Source organism: Nansenia antarctica (genome assembly GCF_963989245.1).
Source record: "Nansenia antarctica genome assembly, chromosome: 6".
In the NCBI taxonomy this organism is placed as follows: Eukaryota; Metazoa; Chordata; class Actinopteri; order Argentiniformes; family Microstomatidae; genus Nansenia; species Nansenia antarctica.
This window is the reverse complement of record NC_137676.1, coordinates 7,623,193-7,649,949: the sequence shown is the minus strand read 5'-3', so window position 1 is coordinate 7,649,949 and position 26,757 is coordinate 7,623,193. Positions and strand designations below refer to the sequence as shown.

General features: G+C 44.6%; 3 protein-coding genes across 3 annotated transcripts; 1 reads left to right on the top strand and 2 right to left on the bottom strand.

Moving 5' to 3' along the window:
- Positions 1-2,049: 2,049 nt before the first annotated feature.
- On the bottom strand, positions 2,050-9,557 carry LOC308159743 (calcium-independent phospholipase A2-gamma-like; the record flags this gene model as incomplete). Its single annotated transcript, XM_080533558.1, has 8 exons — positions 2,050-2,508; positions 3,326-3,520; positions 3,986-4,043; positions 4,836-5,007; positions 5,471-5,565; positions 6,282-6,439; positions 7,439-7,591; positions 7,980-9,557. 8 exons carry the CDS (start codon positions 9,555-9,557, stop codon positions 2,050-2,052), a joined length of 2,868 nt encoding a protein of 955 aa, XP_080389684.1.
- A 3,077-nt stretch (positions 9,558-12,634) lies between these two features.
- LOC308160021 (uncharacterized protein) lies at positions 12,635-16,123 on the bottom strand. The gene is made up of 4 exons (XM_080533871.1): positions 16,005-16,123; positions 14,728-14,896; positions 14,109-14,297; positions 12,635-13,272 (listed from the first exon to the last, which is right to left on the bottom strand). Exons 2-4 carry the CDS (start codon positions 14,848-14,850, stop codon positions 13,087-13,089), a joined length of 498 nt encoding a protein of 165 aa, XP_080389997.1. The 5' UTR covers positions 14,851-14,896; positions 16,005-16,123; the 3' UTR covers positions 12,635-13,086.
- A 545-nt stretch (positions 16,124-16,668) lies between these two features.
- Positions 16,669-21,662, top strand: LOC308160147 (monocarboxylate transporter 2-like). The gene is made up of 5 exons (XM_080534030.1): positions 16,669-16,770; positions 16,954-17,188; positions 17,445-17,588; positions 20,047-20,913; positions 21,093-21,662. The coding sequence occupies exons 2-5, from the start codon at positions 16,972-16,974 to the stop codon at positions 21,365-21,367; spliced, it is 1,503 nt and encodes a 500-aa protein (XP_080390156.1). The 5' UTR covers positions 16,669-16,770; positions 16,954-16,971; the 3' UTR covers positions 21,368-21,662.
- The last annotated feature ends 5,095 nt before the right edge of the window (positions 21,663-26,757 follow it).

Below are 26,757 nucleotides of genomic sequence, written 5' to 3'. Positions count from 1 at the left end.
AAACATAGTCAACGCATGTGAGGACATAAATCAAAAATATGATGTAAGATAACGTCATTTCATTTACAGTAGCCTTCTCTTCAACCTAAATATACATATGACACATCCAGGATTTATGCCATGAAACTGCAATTCCTCATACTGTGGTGATCGTCATAAAGCAAGCAGATCGGTCTAAGAGGTGTGTGTGTGAGCATACGTGTGTATGTGAATGGATATAGGCACATGGATATGTTCCCAGTGTTGATTATATAGAACAGAACCTGTCTAACATACCCACTCCATCGAGCATCGTTCTAATTGTTCTATGAGCCTTAATACCATTATTCTCAATGTTTATTCCTACTAGGGAGTTTTTCCTTGACATTGTGCCCAGGGGGGGTCTGCGGTCGGGTCAATAAAAATGCTTTTAATTGGTTCCTCTCTCCAGGAGTTGTTACTTGGCAGTGTAACCTTAGGCTTGCTGTGAAATGATCACTAAACAAATGTTTATTTTATTAATTTCTAGCAATGCTGTTGTATTTATTTGTTCTTGCCACACTTATTAGTTCTTGTTTATTGTCACTTTGAGCTACATTTTATGTATGAAAGGTGCTATACAAATAAAGTTTATTATTATTATTATTATTATTGTTATTATTATTCGTCATTCCATTCCATGCATTAGCATCCTCCGCTTTCTACTTCCACTCCTGTACACTAACTCACTTCATGGAAACACGTTGTCATAGGCGCATTGAGTTACATCTTGTAAGAAATGCGCTATACAAATAAAATTTGATTTGATTTGATTTGATTTAGTCACCGTAGCAACGACTGGGCATAACCTACTACTAATAATAATAATAATTTATTGAATTTATATAGCGCTTTTCCGAGGCTCAAAGACGCTGACAATATAGGGGATATGGGAAACACAAAAACAACAAGTAACATGGAACACAGAGTCAGCGAACGGGGAGGGGGGGGGGGGGGGGTTGGTGTAGAGTCCGGTGTCGATGTTGCTGGGAGCCTCGATGGATGTAGCGGCGGAGGCGGAGAATGCCTGCCTTGGTGGCGGCGGTGGCAGCAGCAGCAGTGAGGCGATGGTTGTGGTTCAGTGAGTGTAGGTCAGTGGCAGTATAGGTGAGACGAGAGAAGGGCAGGGACATTACTGTGACCTCCTCGACCTCCAGGCCCTCAGGAAGGAGAAGTCAGACCCGGGGTCAGGACATGTCAAACCCAGGGTCAGGAGGAGAGGTCAGACCCAGGGTCAGGACAGGTCAAACCCAGGGTCAGGAGGAGGGGTCATACAGACCCAGGGTCAGGAGGAGAGGTCAGACCCAGGGTCAGGAGGAGGGGTCATACAGACCCAGGGTCAGGACAGGTCAAACCCAGGGTCAGGAGGAGGGGTCATACAGACCCAGGGTCAGGACAGGTCAAACCCAGGGTCAGGAGGAGGGGTCATACAGACCCAGGGTCAGGACAGGTCAAACCCAGGGTCAGGAGGAGGGGTCATACAGACCCAGGGTCAGGACATGTCAGGAGGACAGGTCAGACAGACCCAGGGTCAGGAGGACAGGTCAGACAGACCCAGGGTCAGGAGGACAGGTCAGACAGACCCAGGGTCAGGAGGAGAGGTCAGACAGACCCAGGGTCAGGAGGAAAGGTCAGACAGACCCAGGGTCAGGAGGAGGGGTCAGGCAGACCCAGGGTCAGGAGGAGGGGTCAGACAGACCCAGGGTCAGGAGGAGGGGTCAGACAGACCCAGGGTCAGGAGGAAAGGTCAGACCCAGGGTCATGAGGGGTCAGACAGACCCAGGGTCAGGAGGAAAGGTCAGACCCAGGGTCAGGAGATGTCAGCCAGACCCAGGGTCAGGAGGAGGGGTCAGACAGACCCAGGGTCAGGAGGAGGGGTCAGACAGACCCAGGGTCAGGAGGAGGGGTCAGACAGACCCAGGGTCAGGAGGAGAGGTCAGACAGACCCAGGGTCAGGAGGAGGGGTCAGACAGACCCAGGGTCAGGAGGAGGGGGTCAGACAGACCCAGGGTCAGGAGGAGGAGGGGTCAGTCAGACCCAGCGCTGCTGCACCTCCCAGGCCCTCTCGCTGACCCAGTCGCGGGCGCGGCTCCGGGCCGTGCGCTCCGCCCCCAGCACCTCGCACAGCCGGGCCAGCTTGGCGCCGTTCCTGTCCAGGTAGTGCTTGGTGTCGGCCTGCATGCGGTCCAGGGCCCAGGGCCGGCTCTCGTCCAGGGACACCTCGGCACTCAGCATGGGGTTGAATCGGAAGTAGACGTCGGGGGGCAGCAGGTCGTCCAGGAGGGTGTGGACCCCCTCCGTGTCCGTGGCGCTGCAGATCAGGTTGCTGATTTTGGCGCGCAGGCTGGTGGACGTGGTGGGACCCCTCTTGGCGGTGTCGTAGCGACCGGTGCCTAGCGACAGCACGCACTGGAAGGGCTCGTCGGGCCAGAGGAGGCGGCTCTCGTGGACGGCGAGGGCACAGGGGTTGTTCATGATGATACCTCCGTCCTACACAGGGACCGGTATGGTGAGAGGTCATGGGTTGTTATTATTATTATTATTAGTGTTATCATTATTATTATTATTATTATTAATAATATTATAATTATGATTTTTGGTGTTATTGTTGTTGTTATTGGTGTTACTATTATTAGTATTAGTATTATTATTGGTGTTGTTATTATTATTATTATTGTTATTGTTATTATTATTATTATTATTGTTATTATTATTATTGTTGGTGTTATTATTATTATTATTATTATGGGTGGCATGGGCATGCATTGTATTTGATTTTACAGTACATGATGGGGTTATCTCACTCTCTACCATAGCTATAATCTGCATTATACAATTGGTTGATGAAAACATTGCAGCATTGTGATTGGCCGGCGAGGCGTTAGAAGCCAAGGATTTAATAACGCTAATGGTCAGAGTTAAATCACCTATTATGATATCCCTACACCGTAATAGATTTGTCTATCACGTTCCCTTGACAACATTTGTGGTTTTGGGGAACTATATTTCTCAGCGCAGTTGCATAAACCACCACACTCACAAAATGCATACTTAAAACATCGATTTGTTGTCAAGGCCGTGATGATTTAGCATCGAATATTCTCAAGTGGCCTGGGTTCTCTCAGTCTCTGGCATTACTGCTTAAGCACCATATTATATCATTCTTTATCAAGTGTTCTGATTCCCTTATCCCTCTCAAACAAAGATACGTGTCGGAGGAACCTCGATCAAACGACTATGTTCCCCTTCAATAGTTGCTGACAGACCTGAAAAAGTTTTTTACCCAGCAGTCAGCATTATGTCCTACCTGGTGGATGTCGCTGTGTAAGGGGTACTCCTGAAAGTACCCCGGGGCGGCGGATGACGCGCGCACCGCCTGCCACATCTGGTACCCAGAACCCCCTGCGTAGCGGGTGAGGCGCCCCGGGGTGTGGTTGTAGTTGCGGAAGATGAAGGCTTTGGGGCTGGTCCCCCAGTTCACCACTGCGCTGACCGCTGACACCTGCACACGTGCGCAGAACAATAGTAACAATCACAAAGTGTTTACACTAGCTACATGCAGGGCCGGTCCTAGGCATTTAGGTGCCCTAGGCGAGAGTATGATTTGATGCCCCCTGCCCCCCGCCCCCCCCCCCCCCCCCCCCCCCCCCCCTGGCTACATGCTAGCATGCATTATCTCTTCAGAGCATTTAAGCTCTTGACACCCCCCATCCGCAACTTTGACTCCCTTCCAAAGTTGTATCCCCATTCCTGCATCTTAAGCCTGCTGTTCCCAGCCTGTCCACTAGGGGGAACCAATACTTTAGCCCTTGCCACGTTTGGTGTACTAACACACACCTATACAATCAACCTTGTCTTTGATGCTTTTTCACCCCAATCGTTATCTCCTTACAACCTCAACCAATGAGCATCCATGACAAGCCATTATACATTTTAACTGAAAAGGTTCAGAGAGAGTGTTCTTTACCTTGGGGCTCAATTCATCCCTGGCTGTTTTTATCAGGACTTTCTCTCCCATCTTCTCTCTAAATTAGATAATATAAAAGAATAAACGAAATGAAAAGGATGATATCAAAGGAAGTTAATCTATTTTTAAAGGGGTCATCTGGGATTCCAATAACAAAGCGGTCACTCCATCACTTTTTTTGGGTAAAAAAACAAAAAAAGGACCGGAGAAATGTAACCACTCTCAGATTCATACAGCTAGATAGATACAGGGTTCCCACACCTTCTGAAACATCACATTCAAGCACCTTTCAAGGACTTTCAAGTCTTTCACCTTTCAACTTCAAGACTAAATTCCCTCAAATTCAAGGACCCAACATGGCATAGTTTGAGACAGAACTAGTTCACGAGCTAAGTACATTTTTTTTGAATATATCGATTTTGGGGGGGGAAAGAGAGAGAGAGGGGGGAATTCAAGCACTTTCAATGACCATGTCTATTTTCAAAACATTTTAAGACCTTGATTTCTTTTTCTCAAATTCACAAACTTTCAAGGATTTCAAGGACCCGTGGGAACCCTGTAGATCGCTATATAAAAAGTTATGGATGTAAGGACTGACCATCCATGAGATCAAAATAACAGTTTTAACCATTTGTTGATTGGTTGACTGAGCTGGGGGGTATCCCATCAACGTCGCTAAAGAAAAATCCACACATATCATGATACATTTCATTGATTCAATATCATGATTTAATTTTCACTTATCAAAAAATCTGGGCTTATTTAGATAAATCTTGCGAGATTTATTAAAAATAAGCCTGGATTTTTCTTTTGTGACGTTGATGGAATACGCCCCTGTAATCTCACCTACCGTAGTATGGTTTCCCATGTCGTGGTGCTGTAATAGGAGTGACTCCAGCCCATCTTCACTGTGCCGACAAGGGGGTTTTGCCGGAACACATCTGAGCCGAAACGACGGTACATGTCTGCACAATCATCTAGGGAGAACCGGGCCAGGCCAAGCATGAAGGCCAAGACTGCCCCTGTTGAGCCCACACACACACACACACACACACACACACACACACACACACACACAGACACAGACACAGACACAGACACAGACACACAGACACACAGACACACAGACACACAGACACAGACAGACACACACACACACACACACACACACACACACACATACACATACACATACACACACACACACACACAGAGAGAGACACAGAGACACAGACACACAGACACACACACACAGACACACACACACACACACACACACACACACACACACACACGCACACACACACACACACACACACACACACACACACACACACACACACACACACAGAGACACAGACACACACACACAAACACACACACACACACACTTGAATTAGTCTTAACTAATAAGGCTGTTTTGAGGTCATTCTGGAGTCCAGCTGCATGTGCAGGTGAGTCAGGAGCACCCTGTGTTTCCCTTACCCGTGCTTACTCCACAGATGTAGTCAAACAGCTCATGGACCTGCTTGCCTGTCTCCGCCTCCAGCTGCTTCAGAACCTGCAGTGGCACCACTCCTCTGGAGAACAGACATGGGAGGAAAAGGAAAAGTGAATTAAGAGGGGGGGGGGGGGGGGGGTGGTAAATACAGTAAGAGATCAAACTGTGACACTTTAAATAACGTGAAACAATACTATTGTGCAATATGACAACCCTAGTCGTCTATCTGTACAGTAGAGTACAGTGGATTGTGTACATAGCCTTTATTTATGTAAACCAGCTCCTTCCCTTCTTGTGATTTTTTTAAAAGTGTTTTTTTTTCTTCCCTTTCCTAACACCAGGGGAGCCACCCCTCCTAAATTTCGTTGTTTGGTACCTGTACTGTAGCAATGACAATAAAGTCCATTCATTCATTCATTCATTCATTCATTCAAATGGCTTCAGAATCAATATTCATTTCCACACATAATTATGTTCAAAATGACGAGCTTTACTACAATGAGCACTCCTATTGACGTCCATGTTACATTGTCAAAAGAGTGGTATGTATGATACCACCTCTTTTTGTCAATAGTAAGGTAGACAGATGTTTCTGACGTGGTCCTTTGTGGCTCAGTTGGTTAGAGCATGGTGCTGACAACGCTTAGGTTGTGGGTTTGATTCCTGCTGGGACCATATACTGGAATGTATGCACTCATTGCAATGTAAGTTGTTTTGGATAAAAGTGTCAGCTAAATGGCATATATTATATCATTATTATTATTATTATTATTATTATTATATTATGTTTGTTACCTTGTGCCCCCACCGTCAATTGAGAGTATTCTGACTCCTCGCCCTTTGACCGGATCCACGTAACCAATCAGGGCCAAGGCTTCCCTGATGACACTCTGAAGGTCCTGGTCATCTCCATGGCGACGTCGTTGTCTCAGCAGTTTAACAGCAGCTTTTTCCTGGAAGATTAGACATGTCATTGCTGATGACTGATACATACCCCAGTTCTCCTACGTAAGTGTGCACTTGTGCACACCCTCTTTAATGGATTGGGGTGAGTTTCCCCCAAAAGCTTCTTAGCTAAAGTAGCACTTTATCCCACTCCTCTCCTAAGCCAGCAAATTCCTTCATTTAACAAATGTGGTTCTTTCATGAAAAGAAGATTGATCTGCAAACATTTCTCTTTTTTGCTAAAGAGTGTTTATTGGTTTTTTCAAATGAGTTTAACACCCTTACCGCAACCCTCCCCTCCTCTCCTCTCCTCTCCCTCCCTGATCCTCCAAACCCTCCCCCCTTGTCCATTTTAGTCCACATTTTTCATCAAAATGATTGTCCTGACCTACAAATCTTTTTACAATTGTTGGATTTTTACAATTGTTACTATCTTGTGACTTTACTGCTGGGTTGTCAGAAGAATTTAAGTACACCTTAAGATACAAGTCTTTAGAGAAACTGGCTGCTGGTTTGTATTAGAGATGTGAAGAAAACGTTCTTATGTAGGAGTTAAACCCCCCACTACCCCTCCCGTACAGTTCCTCTACTGTAAATGAATTTAAAAAACGAAGGAGAAGAAAAAAACGAAGGAGAAGAAAAAAACAAAAAACAGTAATCCTTCCTTCTCCTAGCATTGTAACTGCCAACGGCCCCTGGTCCTAGCAGCATAGATTAGTTTTTTTTCTTACCATGACTGATGACTGTGCAGATGATTCACTTACTTTAAGACAAATGTACTTGTTGTTAGTCGCTTCGGATAAAAGCGTCCGGCTTAAATGTCAAAAAAACGTAATGTAAATGTAAATGACTGGAGATGCGATTGATCATCCCGGAAGCATACAGTAGTACGCTCTCCTGGAACAGTCATTAAACTATCATTTGCTGCACCATTTAGAGAGCATGCGGCAAAAAGGGTATGAATCTAATTTTTGAAAAAGGATATCCATTTCTGAAAAAAAGATTACCTGCCACACCACGACTTTGCACGCTGGGTGCCTGATGAGATGTCCGTTGAGCTCCTCCACGCAGGCAGTCAGGGAGTCTGGAGTTAAGGCCTTCCCCAGGGTTCCGACCAGGGCACGGGTCATCTCCTCTGCATGCCTTCTGCTCATAATGACCTGAGGGTGGGGGGGGGGGGCGATCGCAGTCAGAACAGCTCAGAGAGATACAGGAATCCCCCTCTCTGTAGTCGAGGTCCAATTTAAAAAAACACGTTACGGAATGCATAATAAACCGTTAAACAACTTTGTATACAACTTTAAAAGACATTCGACATTCTACAGACTTCTTCTACAGCCACGTTATCTCAGTTTAAAAAAAGTTGTCATTCTAGGAAAGCTGGGATCAAAGCAGAGAGGAGGACCAATGTTCGGCTAATTCTTAACACCCCACTAACACCATCCACCAAAAATAACAATCCACTAATATGAATGTCTCTTCTTCATAGTTTCAACTGAAGAGGAGTACATTCCATGTCATTTCCTCTCTGTATTGCGGGCAACTCACCGCTTGGTTAACTGAGGACTCTGAGGGGTTGGCGGTGGGCTTGGCCTGGTGGTTCTGGGCCCAGGGGCCCACGTTTAGATAGCTCCCCAGGAGGCTAGGGATCGCAGTACTGGGCTGCAGAAGGCACTCCATGAAGGAAACAGGCTTTGGTTTCTGGAGAGCAAAAGATTCATTCTGAAAGTCACTCTCCCGGCCCTCCATCTCCATCTCCATCTCCATCTCCATCTCCTCCTCCAAGGCAACCTGGCTGCCGTTGAAATAACAGTTGACGTGATTGGCCATGTACGCGTAGCTCTCGCCGAAACTGGTCGTGAGGCTGCTGATGTGGAATAGGCCTGGGGATTTAGGCTGGAGAGGTTTCTCTCCCTGCTTCAGATCTGGTGGGGAGGACTCATTTTTGGAGGAGGTAGAGTGTGTTGTTGAAAACTGCTTGTTATAGTGTGTCCTATTGTTTGGCATTGTTTGGTGTTCCACGACGGGACGTTGAACTCTTTGATGAGGTGGTAGGTCGGCTTCGTCTGACACTTTGGCTCCGAAGTACCTGTTGACATGATTGGCAAAGTGCAGGTAGCCCTCCTCCCAATTACTAGATACCTCTGCACTTCCAACAGCCCGATTAAGAACTGGTGCCGCACAAGTCTTCGGTTCTTCGGCCTGCTCAGTTCCCTTCAAGTTCTCAACATGACTTCTCAATGCAGCCATCCTCCTCCTCCTATGTCTCCTGGTGGACCCTCTGTGTGAAGCCAAATCTTCGACTTCCGTTTGATCTTGATGTGCAGCAGGACCCTTGGAGAACGCTGAGTTGATGTGCTGAGCCACATAGTTGTAGCTTTCCCCGAACCTGGTGGCTATAGAGCTGATGTGAAATAATTGCACACCGGGATGAGCTTGGGGCGCGGTGGCGCGTGTCTCTGTCCGGCTCTCGGGGGGGGTCTCAAGCTTCTCTTCACGTTTCGAAGCCGGTGTTGTTGTTGATTCCTCGTCCCCTGCGTCGACTCTCTCTCGCGCCGCTCTGTTACTCTGAGCTCCTCTCCTCTGCGGTGGTCTGCCGAGCCGCGGACTCTCCGGACTCGAGGAAACGACGCCGGCGTCGACGGCAACAGGAGAAACAGAGGCGTCCTTCTTTCTCTTGAAATAAACATTGATGTGCCTGGAGAGGCGATTAAAAGACTCGCCCAGATGAACTAAGCTCAGCTGAAAAGCCGTCTGGCTGTCCTGGTAGATCCCGATGGGAGCCTGGGCTTTCAACGGACCTCGGCCGGATGTCGAACAGAAGCGGACAAACTGGGGATATTTCAGCCCTCTGGTACCGAAGAGGTTCCGTTCTGGGGTATGGCGGATGATGTCCCTGTAGTGTTTTAACTTTGAGCTCTTAGGGACTCCTGTCCTGAGAGAGCCGAGAGGCAGGCGGGAGGATAGCAGGGAACAGCTACGGAGGTCCAGGGATAGGGGCGTTGTCTTGGCCAGGTGAGGGTAGGTTCTAAGGATGGTGATGAGGTACCTGAGTTTGCAGTACAGCTTTAACGTCCTCCCTACCACGGGACTCGCGCACAGGCTGGTGGTGAGGAACCGACCCATCTTTGACCGTTTGGCTGTAAGTGGCTGGGGATAAAAGCGACCAAGCGGCAGCAAGTTGGACCTGTATTGGCTTTGGCCTCGGTATCAGAATCATCGGCTACCTAGGAAATACAAGGAGAGGTAGAAATGTTTCTATTTCTACGAATATCTATCTAACTACTTCAACAAAAAAAATCGTAATTCTACTTTCTTCTAGTATTATGAATCGCCAATGGCCCCTGGCCCGTGCATAGATTACTTTCTCTTGCAATGACTGACAGATAGATGATTCACTTACTAAGCCGCTTTGATTAAAGGCATGATCTGCTAAATGCCAAACATTTTCAAATGTAAATATAACTAACAAGCAACTATAAGGCTTGTCTAAACAGCATTCATACATACTACCAGCTTTGGCATATTATGTTTTACTTATTTTTTCAGTTTTTGGCAAAGAGAGCTGTAAACAGACAAGAGGCATGGGGAGGTCAACAAAACATCCCACCCTGCTGGTGTCCCCCTAAGTGGCATGTCAATATCCTCCCCCACATGACTGGCTGGAACAAGAGGCCCATACCTACCTGTCACAATAACTCCCTCAGAGGATTGTTGAGATTGTTTTGTTTGGTATTAATAATTGTGGGAAGAGCTGGCCACATTGTGTGTAAACACCTCCTCATGTCAAAGTGCCAAAGCTGTCACTCTGTTTCCCCGTATTCAGTCGTAAATGTAACATGATGCTATTGAATACACGTCAGGTGTCAAATCAGAATAGAGAGAGAGACAGAGACAGAGAGAATGAGAGAGAGAGAGAGAATGAAAGAGAGAGAGAGAGAGAGCGAGAGAGTTGTGGCATGTAAATAATAATAAGCATACATCTCTACACATACTGTCAGGAGAGCTATTCCTGTAATGTGACACCTCACTTTGCCTCGAAATGTCCTAGTTTAGAGTCTAGTTTAACACTTTACTAGGAAATTACTCCAAAGCAATGACTGTGCTTCTGTGCAGTGCACGAAGCTGTGTTCACAGGTCTACCCATTACACAAACTTGATGCTGAATTATGTGCAAATTATTTTCGGTTCAACAAATGCACGGAAAAAGGCAGTCAATTCAGCATGGATTAACATCTCAGAGATACAACCGCAGAACAGCTGCTTTATGCCAGAGTACATTGACCAGCAGTAAACAACAGTCTACTGTAACTGCAGTAGCCCATATAAAGGGGGTGGGAGGAAGGTCAAATGATTTGCCTGTAAGGCTTGGCTAGACAATAACCTTGACAATGCATATGCTACACTTAACAATGTAACATGAGCTTCAATATTCACCTGAGACCGGCTATCTAATCCTCCTCTTGTCGTCCATCTGTCCTCTGCAGATGAACTTTTCCCCTCCTGTCGTCCTATAAATGCTTTTCTTATTGTCTTATTCGTTGTCTAGTAAGTCACACCAACCTCCCTCAAGTCGTCTACAGTACACCTTACGGACTGTTTTGATACTTAATCCCACGCAGGGCCTTGATCCAATTGGCTGGCCTGAGGCGAGGGCCGGATGCAGCAGCCCTTCGTCTGACCAATCCTCTTAGAGACTCCTTCCCCCCCCTGCCCCCACCATCCCCCCCCCTCGCGCACTTAAGGTCAACTGCTGTCACCGCGGTCCACAGACCCCAGGCCATGTAGGTTCACATCTAAAATTACTCAAGGGTCTCAGAGAGAGTTAAAGGACATACTTCTCTGGCGTCACACCATATCATGCCTCCGTCAGCTCCCCCCCAGTTCATACTCTGTATATAGATGGGTTTCAAGTTACACTTTTGTACTCTGCTTCTCAGAAAGAAAGAAAAAGCATAAGAGTATTTACTGTGTACAGTTCTGCCCACTACCTTGTAGGATTGGGCGTGTGTAACAGTAATATGGTATCCTACAGGATATGAAAATGCCGTTGTGCTTTTTCAAAACCGCCATAACATTTCTGTTCCATTATCTATCAAACTGCTAAATTAAGCGCTGTTTGTCAGTTCACAATGTGTTCACAATGTGCAACAGGGATAGCTAACACTAATGGGAATTAATCTACACACACCTCAAGCTCAAACACCCACTAGCAGCTGCACAGATCCGATATGTTTAAGTGCTGCTGTCGGGTTCAGACAGCTTTTCGCTGTTTCTACTGTGTGTGGTTGTCAGTTAATATGACGCCATACCTGTCGCTAACCATCCACTGTGTGACACCAGCCTGACAGTCAAAATGCCAGAGGCAACCGACAGAGCAGGTCCTCAGAGAGACTGCCACCTTCGAGACATGTTAGATTATTAAGAATGCGGTGTGTGACGCTTCTCATTAAGCTATCATATTATGCCTTCCAACTGTTTAGTTTAGTTTGTCAAGCTGTGATCGGAATGTAAAGTTTTATAACAATAATAATAGTTTTGTTGCCATGCAATCAACTTGTCAGTCAATTGTTGGAATTTGGTATTTTATGCTCTAGGCAAGGGGTCCGCCATAGACAGCGACCCCGGAGCAATGTAGGGGTTCAGTGCCTTGCTCAAGGACACCTCGACACGTGGCTAGTCGGGGTTCAAACCGCCGAACTGCCGACCTTGCGATCATTAGACACCGGCTCTACCTCCTGAGCCACAGCCGGCCCCAGCCTCTAAATGATTGGTTTTCAGTTCAATAAATATATGGCAAAAATACCATGCTAATATTACTGTTATACTGTTATAGTAAATGAAATGTTCATTCACATTTGCCTGATCCACACTATACAGTATTATATAGTGTAGCCTAATTCATATGCTGCAGAAAGCAGATCAAAACAAAGTGGACATAGTTCTGTCACATGCCACAGGCCTGTGTTTAGTAAACAACATAGAGATCATCACTAATGTGACTCAACCTTTGCCAAGCACATGCTGTTCTCATACCGTACTATGACGCGTTGTTGAGGAAACAGGCGGACAAGACATGGGAGATTACAGGATGTACAGTATGTATTAGCGGACAACATAACACATACATAAAGAATGTTAGGAATTACCTTTGTAAAGGAAAAATACTTGAGCACAACTGGCTAGTCTTGCTACTTCACATTACGTTAAGTTGTGAGAATGATACCTGATGGATATTTTTGTCACAATGATCTCATACAGTACACACATTTTTTAAGTGATTTAGACAAAATGCTTTCTTGACTGGATGCGCAGAGAGACTACTGACTGTTCCAACAAGAAGAAACACTAATGCAAAAATAAACCAGCTGCTCACACGGTCTCTTTCACACCTCATCAGACAACCGCTGTCAGACAGGAGGCATTTCGGTGTGGCGGAGAGACATACTGTGAGACTCCAATAGTGTTTGGCCTAGATACAGTTGTGTATAGTATATCCTGCTCGTATTCCAGCAAAAGGAGAGAAAGCTCTCAAACTCCAGTTCCAGTCAATGGGGAAACTCAGGTAACATTGATATCCAGGTTAATATCGATCTTTAACAAACTGTTCTCCGAACACGATTAAAGTTTGTCTTCCCTTCCTCCGTGGTCAAGGCTATTTCTTCACACAGCGTCCTGTGGCGCAGTTGTCTCGTCCCGTCCACTTCAGGCGATTTTGGGCAAAGACGGCGTAGGCTTTGTCCATGACCGGTCTTGTGTACGGCCGAGACAGGAAGTGTCCTAGCCAGCCGAGGCCCACTGCACTGTACATGACTGTAAAGGCTGGGACTCCACGGTGAACCTGCAGACAAAAGGGAAGATCAGCGAAGAGGATGAGCTGCCTTGAGTACAATACACACAAGGCTACACGTTCTTTCCTCACTCTCCTCCAGCTGTGGCTCAGGAGGTAGAGCAGGAGCAGCAGTCTAATGATCGCAAGGTCGGCGGTTCGGCGGTTTTGGACCCCAGCTGGCCACGTGTCGAGGTGTCCTTGGGTGTGTACTTGTCCTTGGGCAAGACACTGAAGCCCAAATTGCTCCCAATGAGCGGGCCGGCGCATGGTAGCTTGCCGCCATTGGTGTGTGAATGTGTGTGTGTGAATAGGTGAATCAGAGGCCATTGTAAAGGGCTTTGGAATAAGGCGCTATATACCGTATATATACTGTAAGTGCAGTCCATTTACCTCCTACGGCTGGCTTGATCTGGGTGATCAGAGTCAGGCTGAAGGATGTTAAATCTTACCTACGGTATATAAGGCCCCAAATGCCTATCTTTATTTTGTATTTTTATCTTATTTGATTTTAGCCAGGTGACCTCCATGTAATGGTAAAAACAAAAGACAGACAGACAGACAGACAGACAGACAGACAGACAGACAGATAGACAGATCTTGTACATTCCTGCAATGCTCCCAGCTGACTTCCAACTTCAGTTAGCACAGGTAGCAGGTAGTAGTGTATAGTGAGTTGGAGTAGTGATCAGAAGGTCATGAGTTCAAATCCCACCTGGGACCACCACCTCTAGTGTGCCCTTGAGTAAGGCACTTAGCCCTAAAATTACTGTCCCTGTCATCTCTAATTGTATAGGCTAGATTTAGTGTCTGCTAAATGGTTAAAATGTAATGTACAACACACTCACCTCATCATTTTCATCAATCACATGCATCTCCTCCATGGCCATCTCATAGCTGATACCCCCATACCTTCCTCCTTCATAACCAGGAAGGGAGATATCCACAAAGTCTACTTTCCCTGCTCGATTTCTCTGCAGATACTGGAGGAATTGGATCTCTTTAACACATATGGGGCACTCTCCATCATACAGCACCTGTGACAGAGCAGACAAGAGGAAGGGTAATTCACTTACCTCTGTACAGGTAAGTGATCCTGAAATGTATACACCTGTCAGTCTTCAGTATGGGGGTAGAGTACATGCGACTAATGTACTGGCATCAGTCTTGATTGTAAGCACTTCATCTTGATATTACTGCATGTCATTATTATTGACATGCAGTATTGGTTGGCTACTGTGAAAATGTTACATTTTACATTGACTTTTTTGGCATTTAGCAGACGCCTTTATCTAAACAAATACATTTTGTCTAAGTAAGTGAAACATCTATCCAACAGTCATAGCAAGGAAAAAGTAATCTATGCTAGGTGCCAGGGGCCATTGGCAGTCATAATGCTAGAAGAAGGGAGACTTACAAGGGAATTACATTTTGGGTTTTTTCTTCTAAGTCATGTAATTTTCTTACCGTGACACCTGCAGAGTCAGTAGAGTAGGTCCGATGGCTACAGAGAGGTTGTGTAAAACCAATTACTGCCCTTGAATTCACACAGCTGGCCGTTCTGACCAAATATCTCAGGTGAGCGAGCATTCTGTCTGTCTGGGACACCTGCGCCACTACTGCCTCCTACTGGGACCTGGGAAGTCAAGTCAAACATGTTTGTGTCAGTGGGTCACAGACCAGCAATCTGAAGGGTCTCCCCCTGAAACTTAACTAGATTCAAGATTAAATAAAGTGTGATGTTACGTTTGTATGTTAAACTTAGTGCTGTATGATCAAGCAGCACATTACTCTTCTGTATGTTTAATTTAAATCAAGGAAATGGCTCTAAGTAAGAACCTTACATTTAGCCATCTGACATGTGGAAATCAATGCAACTCATTATCCATTCATCTGCAAACTGAAGATAAGAGTATAATGCATAACCAGTGTTGTCCTTTGAAAAAAAGATTTTTTTCACTAAAGTTACCAATTGCTTTACAAGGAAAGAAGTTGAACTACCCTGAAGCTACCTTTGAGAGAAATGGAGTTTGTCAAACTGAAGCTGCTTTGAAAAAAGTAGTTACGCGACTGAAATGGCCCAGAGACATAAATGTTAGATTCCATTTAACTGAGACATCACCTGACTGTCAGGTGAGGTTGAGCATAGTAGGTAGACCAAGGAACAGAGAGGGAAGAATGGGGAAGGGGAGGGATGGAAAGGTAAAGTTCAAAGGCTGGAATTACATTCCTATTGATCGTATTGTTATCTGTAAACATGTTAGTGAGTAGAGTAGTTCACTACACCGCAACAGATCATTAAACTACTGAAACCATCTGAAACATTTACTGCCACCAAGTTACTGCAACATGTTGTTAAACTAACATAATAATAATAATAATAATAATAATAATAATAATAATAATAATAATTGAGCTACTGATAGTGGAACTCCCCAACAATGCAGACAATCAGGCTGGGTCTGGCCAGGGCATTACTAAATTAAGTTATTGGTGTCTGTTGGTTGAGAAAATTCACCAGCCAATCCAATTATTTACCAGTCAAAATACACATTTTAAACAAAATATAGAGGCACAAATCATCAATCATGATGAGTCTGACTTCTATCGCATACCATAGAAAATGCAACTGATTTAAATTGAATTGCGTTGTATTTGTGAACCATTGTTGCCTACCTGACAACCCCAGGAGCTGGTCAAACAAATAGATGTAACCAGACAATGTTTGCTTGGACAATATTTACCAGGTGGACATGTGTTGTTGCCTTTCTACGCTACGTCCGTCCTGAACCAAGCAGCTAGGAGGCTAACAACATGGTTCTCTCAATGACAGAGATGCTATACAATTCACGAGTTACACAACTGGTTATGTAATGTTAACTAGCATTGTAGCGACAACATCTATTTAGGGATTTAAAACCACCCTTGGTCTGATTCATTACAGTTCAGAGAAGGCTAACGTCCGTGTTTTGCATGTCTTAGTTTCGACCATAGATATCTATGGTTTTGACAGCTGAAAGGTACACATTGCCGATTGGCCTGCTGGGAGATGTAGTCCAAAAATGCTAGAGTTTGTAGTCCAAAATGCTAGATTACCTTAAATGAACTACACGTTATAATTATGTATACAGCTAAGTAGTAGTAGTCGCAACAAGTCTGGAATGTGGTTGGGCTAACTTTTTCTTTAGCTGTAGGACTGTTTAGTCAGGGCCCCACCCCCCTCACACACACACACACACACACACACACACACACACACACACACGCACGCACGCACGCGCGCGCGCGCACACACACACACACACACACACACACACACACACACACACACACACACACACACACACACACACACACACACACACACACACCAACCAAAACTAGTCAAAAACAGAATGGGCGGCACTCTAGTGACCCTTTGCTCCAGGGTCTGTGGCAAGGCAAACCAGTCAAGTAAAGTAAAGAAACACGTTATGTGACTTTCCTAGTTCTACATTTGCACTGAAAGAGGTGAGCTAAAACCTACAACAAGACTTAGTTAATGACTGAAGTTATAGACTTTAATTATATTAATGTGTACTATTTGAAAGATGATTTGTGAAAGCTTTGAAATGTGTACACACTTAAGTTTGATTCTCACTAGGCGTAATTCATACAGGCAACATTTCTAAACAATTCCTGCTCTTTCCACAGCCCAGCCACTGACACACAATGCCCCCTCCGGCTACCACCAACCTGGGGTACACCCCACCGGACGGAGGCTGGGGTTGGGCTGTGGTCCTTGGTGCTTTCATCTCTATTGGGTTTTCCTATGCCTTCCCCAAGTCTCTCACCATCTACTTTAAGGAGATTCAAAATTACTTCTCTGTCTCCTACAGCGAGATAGCGTGGGTGTCCTCGATCATGCTCGCTGCTATGTATGCAGGAGGTAAGTGCACACGCTGTGTGTGTGTCTGCATGACTAATTCAGTATTGTAGGCCTTTGTGCTAATATACACCACTGTATATATTAATGTATTCATATTGGCTGATTCATTACTTTATACAGTGCCCTTATACATATTCGTAGGCTACAGTTTGTTATTCATTACTGTTAAAATGACGTACTTCTCTCTTGAACATATCATATATTTGCCATAGGTCAGTGCATCTGAATATAGTCTACATCCTCTCCTGTTTTGCAGGTCCTGTGAGCAGTATACTGGTCAACCGGTATGGTAGCAGACCTGTGGTCATGGTTGGAGGGCTTATGGTTGGGGCTGCTATGGTTACTGCTTCCTTTGGCCAAACGATAATGCATTTGTATTTATGCGTTGGAGTCATCGGAGGTATTCATTTCATTTTTGTCTCTTATGGTTTTTGCAACTGTTTACTGTATGTGCATAACTTGAATCTGTAAAAAAGATATTCACAAACAATCACTAGGTTTCTTTGTAATGGGAATGGAGAGAAATTATAGTGTGCAAGCTAATGTTAATAATATGATAATAATAATAAGGTTTATTTATATAGCACCTTTAATTTTTCTGTGATTAATATTTTTCTTTATTGTCATAACATGAAAGACAGATACATAGACAAACAGACAAACCAAGTCGCAGACAACTTGGCGGTACATAAAAAGCTCCATAAGATCAAATAAAAATAAGATCAAAGATCAAATAAAATAAGACATGTTCTCAGCATTAAAGTTTAAAAAAGAAGAGAAAAAAAGGAAGGAACCATCAAGTAGAAATCACATTCCAAGTTACAAACAAAAATATCACGTGCACATAAGATAAGATAAGGTAAGATAGATCATAGAGAGGAAAAGAAAGAGATATATCACAGGTTATGAAGGAAGGTTTTTAAAATATACTCTAATGGATTTAGCTATATCTGACCATGCCTGTATAGTGGTAGGTTTGGCTCTATTGAGCCGTGCTGTTGTGCATTCAAGAGAGATTATATTTGTATAAGATGTCATCCAATATAGGGCTAAAGATAAGGACAAATTAAGGTTGTACCACATAGATAATATGTTTGTTTCCGCTGCTGTAAGACCGGCTAGCATTATATGTTGATTTACATTTAGAGTTAGAGATGAATCGTCGTTAAGTAGACAGAGATAAAGATCTGGTAATATCGTTAGTTTTAGCAATTCAGACAGTGTTGTCAGAACCTGGATCCAAATGTTTTGGATCAGCAGACATTCCCAGAACATGTGCATCATTGTGCTGGGTCACTGAGCCTGGCAATGAGTACAGTTAGGACTAATAGTTAATTTCATCTTAAAGCATTTGATAGGAGTGGTGTAAGCTCTGTGATTCAGCTTGACATGTATAAGTTGATGTGTAAGATGTTTAGAAGTGCTACTTAGATTATACCATAATATTCGTGTCCAGTTAGGCACTTTGCCTACTCTGCTACGTTCCCTATATCCCATATCCCCTCGATATATATATATTCCCTATATCCCTTCTCCCCTAGAATTATGAAACACGGGACGTGATGTTATACTGTCCTTTGTGCCAATGGATGGTACGCACATGAGGTTTGCCTTGATGTTGAGAGTGGCATGGGAGCTGTATCTCAGACATGGGAAGGATGTTAAATTTCGGGACACATCATCAGTAGATATATATATACTATATATATATATATATCATACGTCAACATCCCTCTCAATACAGTGCAGAAGAAAGAATAAGTAACAGATTAAAAAACAACAGTAAATGATTATCAACCATTCTAGAATAATCAGCCACACACTCTGTTGTGTAATGTTTGTAGAAGGTAGTTCTTTCTAGTTCTGACTGGGTGGGGACTGGGGCGGGTCGGTTTGGTTGTGGAGTAATGTTCTGCTTCACGTGCATCAGAAGGTTGACCCCCCACTCCACCCCCCCCCCCCCCCTCTTACAGAGAAGAGTAGTCTCTAATCATGTGGGGTCAACGGACTAGGGGGCTCTCCTTGCCCTCCCCCATTGTCAGTGAGGTGGTCAGTGGGGACGTCCCAAGGCCAGGCCTTCACAACGGGGCCCCCCAGTGTTCATGTTAGCCCACAAAGGTTACTTTAGGTAACTCTTCCCCTTCCTCTGACAGGTCAAGAATTTGGCACGGTTCCATTCAGAGTAATGACTGTAATTACAAGAAGGCAATGATGCCTTCTAAGATGTCATTTGTGATTACCCAGATAGTGTATACTGTATGACAGGCTACCCAGCAGTTGAACAGTATTAGGAATACCGTAATCACGATCGTCATCTAGACATTTCCACTCAGAAAAAATCAACAGTCTTATCAGGGGCGGCTGTGGCTCAGGAGGTAGAGCCGGTGTTTTAATGGTCGGCGGTTCGGCGGTTCGATCCCCGGCTGGCCATGTGTCGAGGTGTCCATGGGCAGGATACTGAACCCCAAAATTGCTCCCAATGAGCGGATTCGGGCACCTTCCATGGTAGCTTGTCGCCATTGGTGTGTGAATGTGTGTGTGAATATGTGTGTGAATGGGTGAATGAGAGACCATTGTAAAGCGCTTTGGAATAAGGCGCTATATACCGGTAGGTGTAGTCCATTTACCATTAAACATCCATTTACCAAGAGTCATATCAGATAGCGGAGAGATTGGGGAAATGTAAATAAACGGCAGCACACTGGGAGGATTGGGTCTCCCAGTGAGCAAACAAGAGCACGTTGAACGTGACCCTAACCCTAAACCTAAAAACTATTTGTACTCTGGCTGACATTTTTGGGATGTTTGTGAGAAGGGTAAAACGATTGACGATCAATAACGAAACCTGTTTTCCACAGGTTTTGGCCTCGCGTTCAACCTCCAGCCCTCCCTCACCATAATAGGAAAGTACTTCCTGGTCAAAAGGCCAATGGCAAACGGTCTGGCCATGGCAGGAAGTCCAGTCTTCCTCTGCACATTGGCGCCACTCAATCAGTTCCTGTTTGATAGTTTTGGCTGGAGGGGAGCCTTCTTCATCCTGGGAGCCGCAGTATTAAACTGTTGTGTCGCCGGGGCTCTGATGAGACCCGTGAATGTAAAAGCACATTTCAATCCGAACGCCACAGACTCTAATAGAACAACCACTGAGAAAGCTGTTACCGGGGACGACAGCATCACAGTTAGCTTTCTTAGCAAACAGGAACAGGAGCAGAAGGGCGGCTGTGCAAAAACTCTGAATAAATTCATCGACCTCTCACTCTTCAAACACAGAGGCTTCCTCATCTACCTCGTAGGCAACGTGGTCATGTTTTTTGGCTTCTTCGCTCCAGTGGTTTTCCTGGCCCCCTATGCCAGGCATGAAGGGGTTGATGAATACTCGGCTGCCTTGCTGCTGTCCATTTTTGCCCTGGTGGACATGTTTGCCAGACCAGGGACCGGCCTGTTAGCCAACACCAAGTGGATCAGGCCTAGGATACAGTACTTCTTCAGCTTCTCCGTGGCGTACAATGGCGTATGTCACCTATTGTGTCCCCTGCTGGTGTCTGCATTCGGGTACGCAGGGATGGTTACGTACGCCGTCTTCTTCGGTGTCGCGTTCGGCATGGTGTGCGCGCTGCTCTTCGAGGTTCTGATGGATCTGGTCGGAGCACAGCGGTTCTCGAGCGCCTTAGGCCTTGTCACCATCATCGAGTGTGGCCCTGTGCTTCTGGGTCCTCCAATGTCAGGTGAGTGGATTTACCACTGAAATTCGCCAATATTTGTACATATCTAGGGCCTCTAGGGTGAAGGAAGTATTCATCCTGGTACATGTGTACGTGTTGTTGGAATATATGAGTTGTAAGCTAGTCGTTAATCAAGGAGCTGACCGAGGATGATACGAGTGCTGTTTTTGCTCTCTCTGCAGGGGCACTGGTGGATATGTACATGGACTACAAATACATGTACTTCGCGTGCGGTGCCATGATGCTTGCACCAGGGATCTTCCTCTTCATCATGAACTACTTCAACTACCAGCGACTGGACCGGGAGGAGAAGGAACGCCAGAGTGAACAGATGAACATGGAGGAGTGTGCTAAGCTGTCCGTAGCAGAGGAGGGGGAAGCTGGGCACAAAGAGATGAACATCAGCAAGGAAGAGGAAGCAATGGCGAAGGAAGATAGGAATGAGAACACAACCTGATGACATCAGAGATGCGGTTATCCAATAGGTGAAAAGGTTACAGAGAGCAGCAACTTTATCATACACATTTTCATTTTTTCATTGTGTATATATTGTAGTATTCATCAGTATATTCTATGTTCAAGAATTCATTCTCAGCATTCACATTGCTCCGGTTAACACGTCGTCTTGATATAGCTAACTGATGTTTGTATTGAGTCATTTTGTATTTCTGTCTACTGTTGTTTTTTTGAAGGAGTATGTTATGTACTGTGAATAAACTGTATGTTCTTGTACCATTCTATGATACGACACACATCCGACAGTGCGTATCATTTACAGTATGTGACCTTTCTACTTGTTTGTCAAATTATCAATCAAACATCTTTAATCAAAGCATTGTACTGTCAGTACATGTTATGATTTGGCCCAAAAAACCCCTGGATGAAACAGCTTAATCGCTTAATTTAGGGGGTTCATATATGTAACCACTAGATGGAGATCAATCCCTCCCACAGAGATACATCAATCCCTCCCACAGCGATGCATCCCTCCCTGAGTCACACAGCAAAACTCTGTGAAGAAATCCGACCGCAGAACATCCTCATGTAAAAGCGTCCCAGCTCTTCTTTGCTGTCAGTCAAAAATCAGTAATACCTTCAGCCATATTGATTGGGATTTGACCTCTTGATGGTATTTTATATGGGCTTTCAAAATGGGCTGCACTTATATAGTGCCTTTATCCAAAGTGCTTCACAATGGCCTCTCATTCACCCATTCACACACACATTCACACTCCAATGGCGGCAAGCTACAATGCAAGGCGCCGGCCCGGCCCGCTCGTTGGGAGCAATTTGTGGTTCGGTGTCTTTCCCGAGGACACCTCGACAGGATGAGACAGGGATCGAACCGCCGACCTTGAGATCATTAGACACCGGCTCTACCTCCAGAGAGAGGTAGAGCCACAGCCACAGCCCGGCCTTAAATCAGTATCAGGATTTGACCTCTTGATGGTATTTAGATGGGCTTTCACTGTACATCAGTGGAGGCTGGTGGAGGTAGAGGATGGACTCATTGTAATGCATGGAATGGTTTCAAACATTCCTCATTCCATTCATTACAATGAGCCCGTCCTCTAATCTCTACCTCCACCAGCCTCCCCTGTTGTACATGATATATAACCTCCACCCACTCAACAACCCCCTTCTCCATGGTCATCAATGGCTTCTTTTACTAGCCTATAGCCACCAGGTAACTACAGTTGCAAAGAAGAGATTATTCGGTGAACAGCCTCATTGAATGTGTTTACGTCTATAAATGATCCATTCTCATAATGTACCTTTAAGGGTGAAATTACATTCTTCTCAGAAGACAGAGAGATTTGTTATCAGGGAAAATCAATCAGGTTTATAATAACGTCTCGTATCATAAGATGGAAATCTGATCAACAGCACTGTTGGAGAAATATTAATCTAGAGGGGTTGTCTCATCTAATAGTCAAAAAACAGTGTTGCAGGATTCAGATTCAATTTAGTTTGATGTCGACAATGGGGGACAGAATGTCGATACTCGATAGAAAAACAGGGTGAAGTTATCATTTGCATGCATGTGCAAAATCACTGATTAACATGTATAGACCAAGCGCATATAGCGGACACCCTGAGGCGATAGCATCGGTAAGGCAGTTCAACTTGGGTACAAACTGAGAAAGTGAAGGCCTCCAATTACTGCAGTAGAAGTTCCCACAAGCCCTTTATTATCTCCTTACTGAACAGCTTGAACATAATCACACGTACTGAACTGGGACTGATGTCAGTAAATCTGGCTTTAATTGAGACCCAGCAGATTGATTCCTGGCAACATCTCAGGCACCGCTGGACTGGCCATACAATCTTTCTGCCCGCTGGCAGATGGGCCGCGCTAGTTTTGGGCCGGTCGGGCCGCCTGACCCCCCCCCCCCCCCCCCCCCCCCAAAAAAAAAAAAAAAAAAACTAGCGTGGCCCAAAATAGCGCAGCATCAACTAGCGCTGAATCAAGCGGCGGCCCGCGTTTATACTAACACATGGGCTGGCCCAATCACATGCTTAGGCCCTGCTGTCCATCGGCCCCCTCCCCCACTCTGATCCCTCGGCCGACAACCCAAGTGCAGTGTCATGTTCGTAGATAAGCAGTGATGCCGGTAACGCGTTACTAAGTAACGCGTTACTCTAATCTGAATACTTTTTTCTGTAACGAGTATTCTAACGCGATACTATTTCCAAATCAGTAATCGGATTAAAGTTACTTATTCAAGTGACTGTGCGTTACTATTGCGTTACTACCTCATAACTTAGGCTAAATGCAGTATTTCTTTGTAATGTTCTATAGCTTTTCTCGCGTCTTGGGGAGTGACGTCAGTGCTCACGTTTTCAACACGAGGTTACTATGGAAGGCCATGCCCGCAAAAAACGGCTCTCGACTATCGCGAGATTGCAGCAGAATCGCTCACGTGTATCACCACGCTGATTGCACAGTGTAAACAGAAGCGTAGCCTACACAATGGAGCGAGAACAGAGATATGCGTTAAATAGCTGGAAATATAAGGATTATTTTGAGTTTGTGTCAGCAAAGGATGACAAGAACATAAATGTTGATCATTGATAAACTCAGACTCACCCAGTTTAGGATTAGGATTATATTAGGATCATATCTGAATGGTCAGGGTAGGTTTTAGGTTTTGTGAAACCACTCCTTGCTAGTTACTGTTAAATAAAGATTATATTTATTTTATTGTTTAAAAACAAGTATTTATGTTGGGTGAGGCAAAGAAAGACTCTTTATTTTGTTGTTTTAAGTTATTGTTGAAAGTTTAATTATGTAATTTAAGTTACTGTTAAAATAAAGTGAGTTTTGGCAAAACCAGTTTTCATTTTTATGTTGCGGGGGGGGGGGGGGGGGGGTCGGGTGCCTAGGCAGCTGCCAATAGTAACTAAAAAAGTAACTAGTAATCTAACGTAGTTACTTTTAAAATCAAGTAATCAGTAAAGTAACTAGATTACTTTTTAAAGGAGTAATCAGTAATCAGTAATCAGAATACTTTTTCAAAGTAACTGTGGCAACACTGTAGATAAGATAGTGAAAGGGGGTGCCCAGAAAATTAGGGAGAAAAAAAGTAAGAAGCTAGCAGAGGATGCCTCAAAATGTCAGAAACTGACAGATATGTTCTCTGCATCGACTGTGGGGGCTAGGCCTACTACAGCTGCGGCTGCCACAGCAAAATCTTTACCGCTAACTAACGTTAGCACTGATGTGCCGTTAGCAATTGAGGAGGAGACAGAGGACACAGCTAGCGAGGTAAGCAATGTTGTTACTTGGTTTTACAAAAGCAAAGTTATGTTAGTCGCTTGCATTGGCCAGATTAAGGGAGCAGCAGCAGAGAATGTCTTATGACTTATGCTAACCCGTACAGGCAGCATGATTGCATTGCGCTTCACCAGGACTTGGCTGGAATTCATGCACACACAGTGATCTCTCTCATGGTGTAACGTTAGTGCTGCTTGGCTGTGGACTCTATAGCTAACGTTAGATGGGGGTGTTCTGCATTTTGTGACTTTCTATTTTGTTGCTAGCTAGCAAGTTGAGGTATCACTGTCACTGACATAAATGCAATACCAACAATGGGTGTTAATAATACTTTTTATTTGAAAATATATTTTTTTTTTTTTAAATCTACACTAGCCTAGTTCAGAACTAATGAATGCTTTTTATTGCATGGAGAAATAAAACTCATGCAGTCTGCAACCCAATAATGTTGTCTTGCAACCTTCCATTTGAAATGACTGGGCTTCTGGTGTAACATAATGCAATCATGCAGCCTGTGTGTACATGTAAATGAGAACTTTGCTGATTTTGACAACCAGTTAGTTTACTTCTCTGTCCATGTCTTGTTGAACCAGGTTGAGCTGCTGCTGCCCTCCCCAGAAAAGCAGAGTGTCAGGGAAAGAGAGGAAAAGGAGAGAGAAAAAGATGAAACAGAGGAAACAGAGTGCCACGTTCAGGACTTCAATTACTTTGCCTGTCCTGAGCCTTCCATGCTTTTTAGATTACCACCCTCAGCAGAGAACCAAAAATACAGCGGCACAAAAGTATTTCACATGTGCAGATGGCACCAGTAGGAAGTGGCTCACATATTGCGAAGAACAGCATACATTGTTTTGTTTTGTCTGTATGGCATTTGGCAATAGCACTGACCCCAGAAAATGTATTACTGGAATGACAGGATGGAGACGTGCGCAACAGAATGTGGAGGAGCATGAAAAGAGTGCTACACACCGAAAGTGTGCTGAAGCCTATTTTCTAAGAAGTAGAAAAGGAGATATCCAGAGCAAGTTTGCTGGCAGTCAGATGTCTGCTCATAGGCAGCAAGTAAGAAAGAAACGCCAGGTTTTGGAATGTGTTGTGGATGTGGTGAAGGTGATAGGCAAGAGGGGCTTGAGCTACAGGCATGTGGAGAACGAGGCAGCATACAAGTGGGACGACAGTACCCTGGATCATGGCAACTTTTTGGAGCTCATCCTTATAATAGGAAAGTGCAATGTTAGCCTCAAAGAGCATCTTGAGGAGTGCATTAAAAAGAGCAAAGAATTGCATGCATCCAGTGGAACAAAAGGTAGAGGGTCCCTCACTTTTTTCCGTTTGTGTTGGTTGATCTGGAGTTCACAGGCAGCGTTTTGACTTGGTGAGTATACACTATATAGACATGCTGCAAATCTGTTTTTTGATTCCCAGAAGATTCTGATCTGAATCAGTTATGTAATAATCACTTATCATGTCTTCTCACTCCTTGTCTCTTTATCTCTGCCCCTCCCTCTACTCTGTTCCTCTCACTATCTTTTCGGATATGGCCATTAATTGTCCAGGTGGAGATTGAAAGGGCTGAGCCTTTCGGAACTGGGTGAGTATCCAATCTTTTCAGCTATAGCCACCTTTTACATGTGTTGCTGTACCATGTCTCACATTTCTCTTGTGTGTGTGTGTGTGTCTTTCTCTCTCTTCCCTATTGCATTGTCTGCAATTTTTTTACAGTGGTGTTATATTGAGTGATATTTGATATTGTTTGTATTTAAAATGTTAATAAATAATTGTACTACTTAACAGTATTAGAATGTTAATAAATAATTGTAATTATTCCTATGACTGCCGAGCTTTTTGTTATACAACTACTTAACAGTATTGAGTATGGGTATTGTTTGCTCAGCACAGCAGCCATGTCTCATCACCGTGGAGTACGTCAACAGTGAGTGAGTACACTGGTTCACACTTGCATTGGTATACTTGCTGTCCATGTCACTTACTCCGCTCTATAGGGGGTTTTACAAATGGTATATTCAACAGACTGCCAGCATGTTGATCGGCGGTGTCGGACCGATTGT

Coding starts and splice junctions, on each gene's coding strand:
- LOC308160147 (XM_080534030.1), top strand. CDS start 16,972: ATGCCCCCTCCGGCTACCACCAACCTGGGGTACACCCCACCGGACGGA. Junction 17,589..20,046: donor ATGCGTTGGAGTCATCGGAG/GTATTCATTTCA, acceptor TGTTTTCCACAG/GTTTTGGCCTCGCGTTCAAC. Junction 20,914..21,092: donor TCTGGGTCCTCCAATGTCAG/GTGAGTGGATTT, acceptor CTCTCTCTGCAG/GGGCACTGGTGGATATGTAC.
- LOC308160021 (XM_080533871.1), bottom strand. CDS start 14,850: ATGCTCGCTCACCTGAGATATTTGGTCAGAACGGCCAGCTGTGTGAAT. Junction 14,298..14,727: donor CTGACTCTGCAGGTGTCACG/GTAAGAAAATTA, acceptor GCTCTGTCACAG/GTGCTGTATGATGGAGAGTG. Junction 13,273..14,108: donor TGATTGATGAAAATGATGAG/GTGAGTGTGTTG, acceptor TTTTGTCTGCAG/GTTCACCGTGGAGTCCCAGC.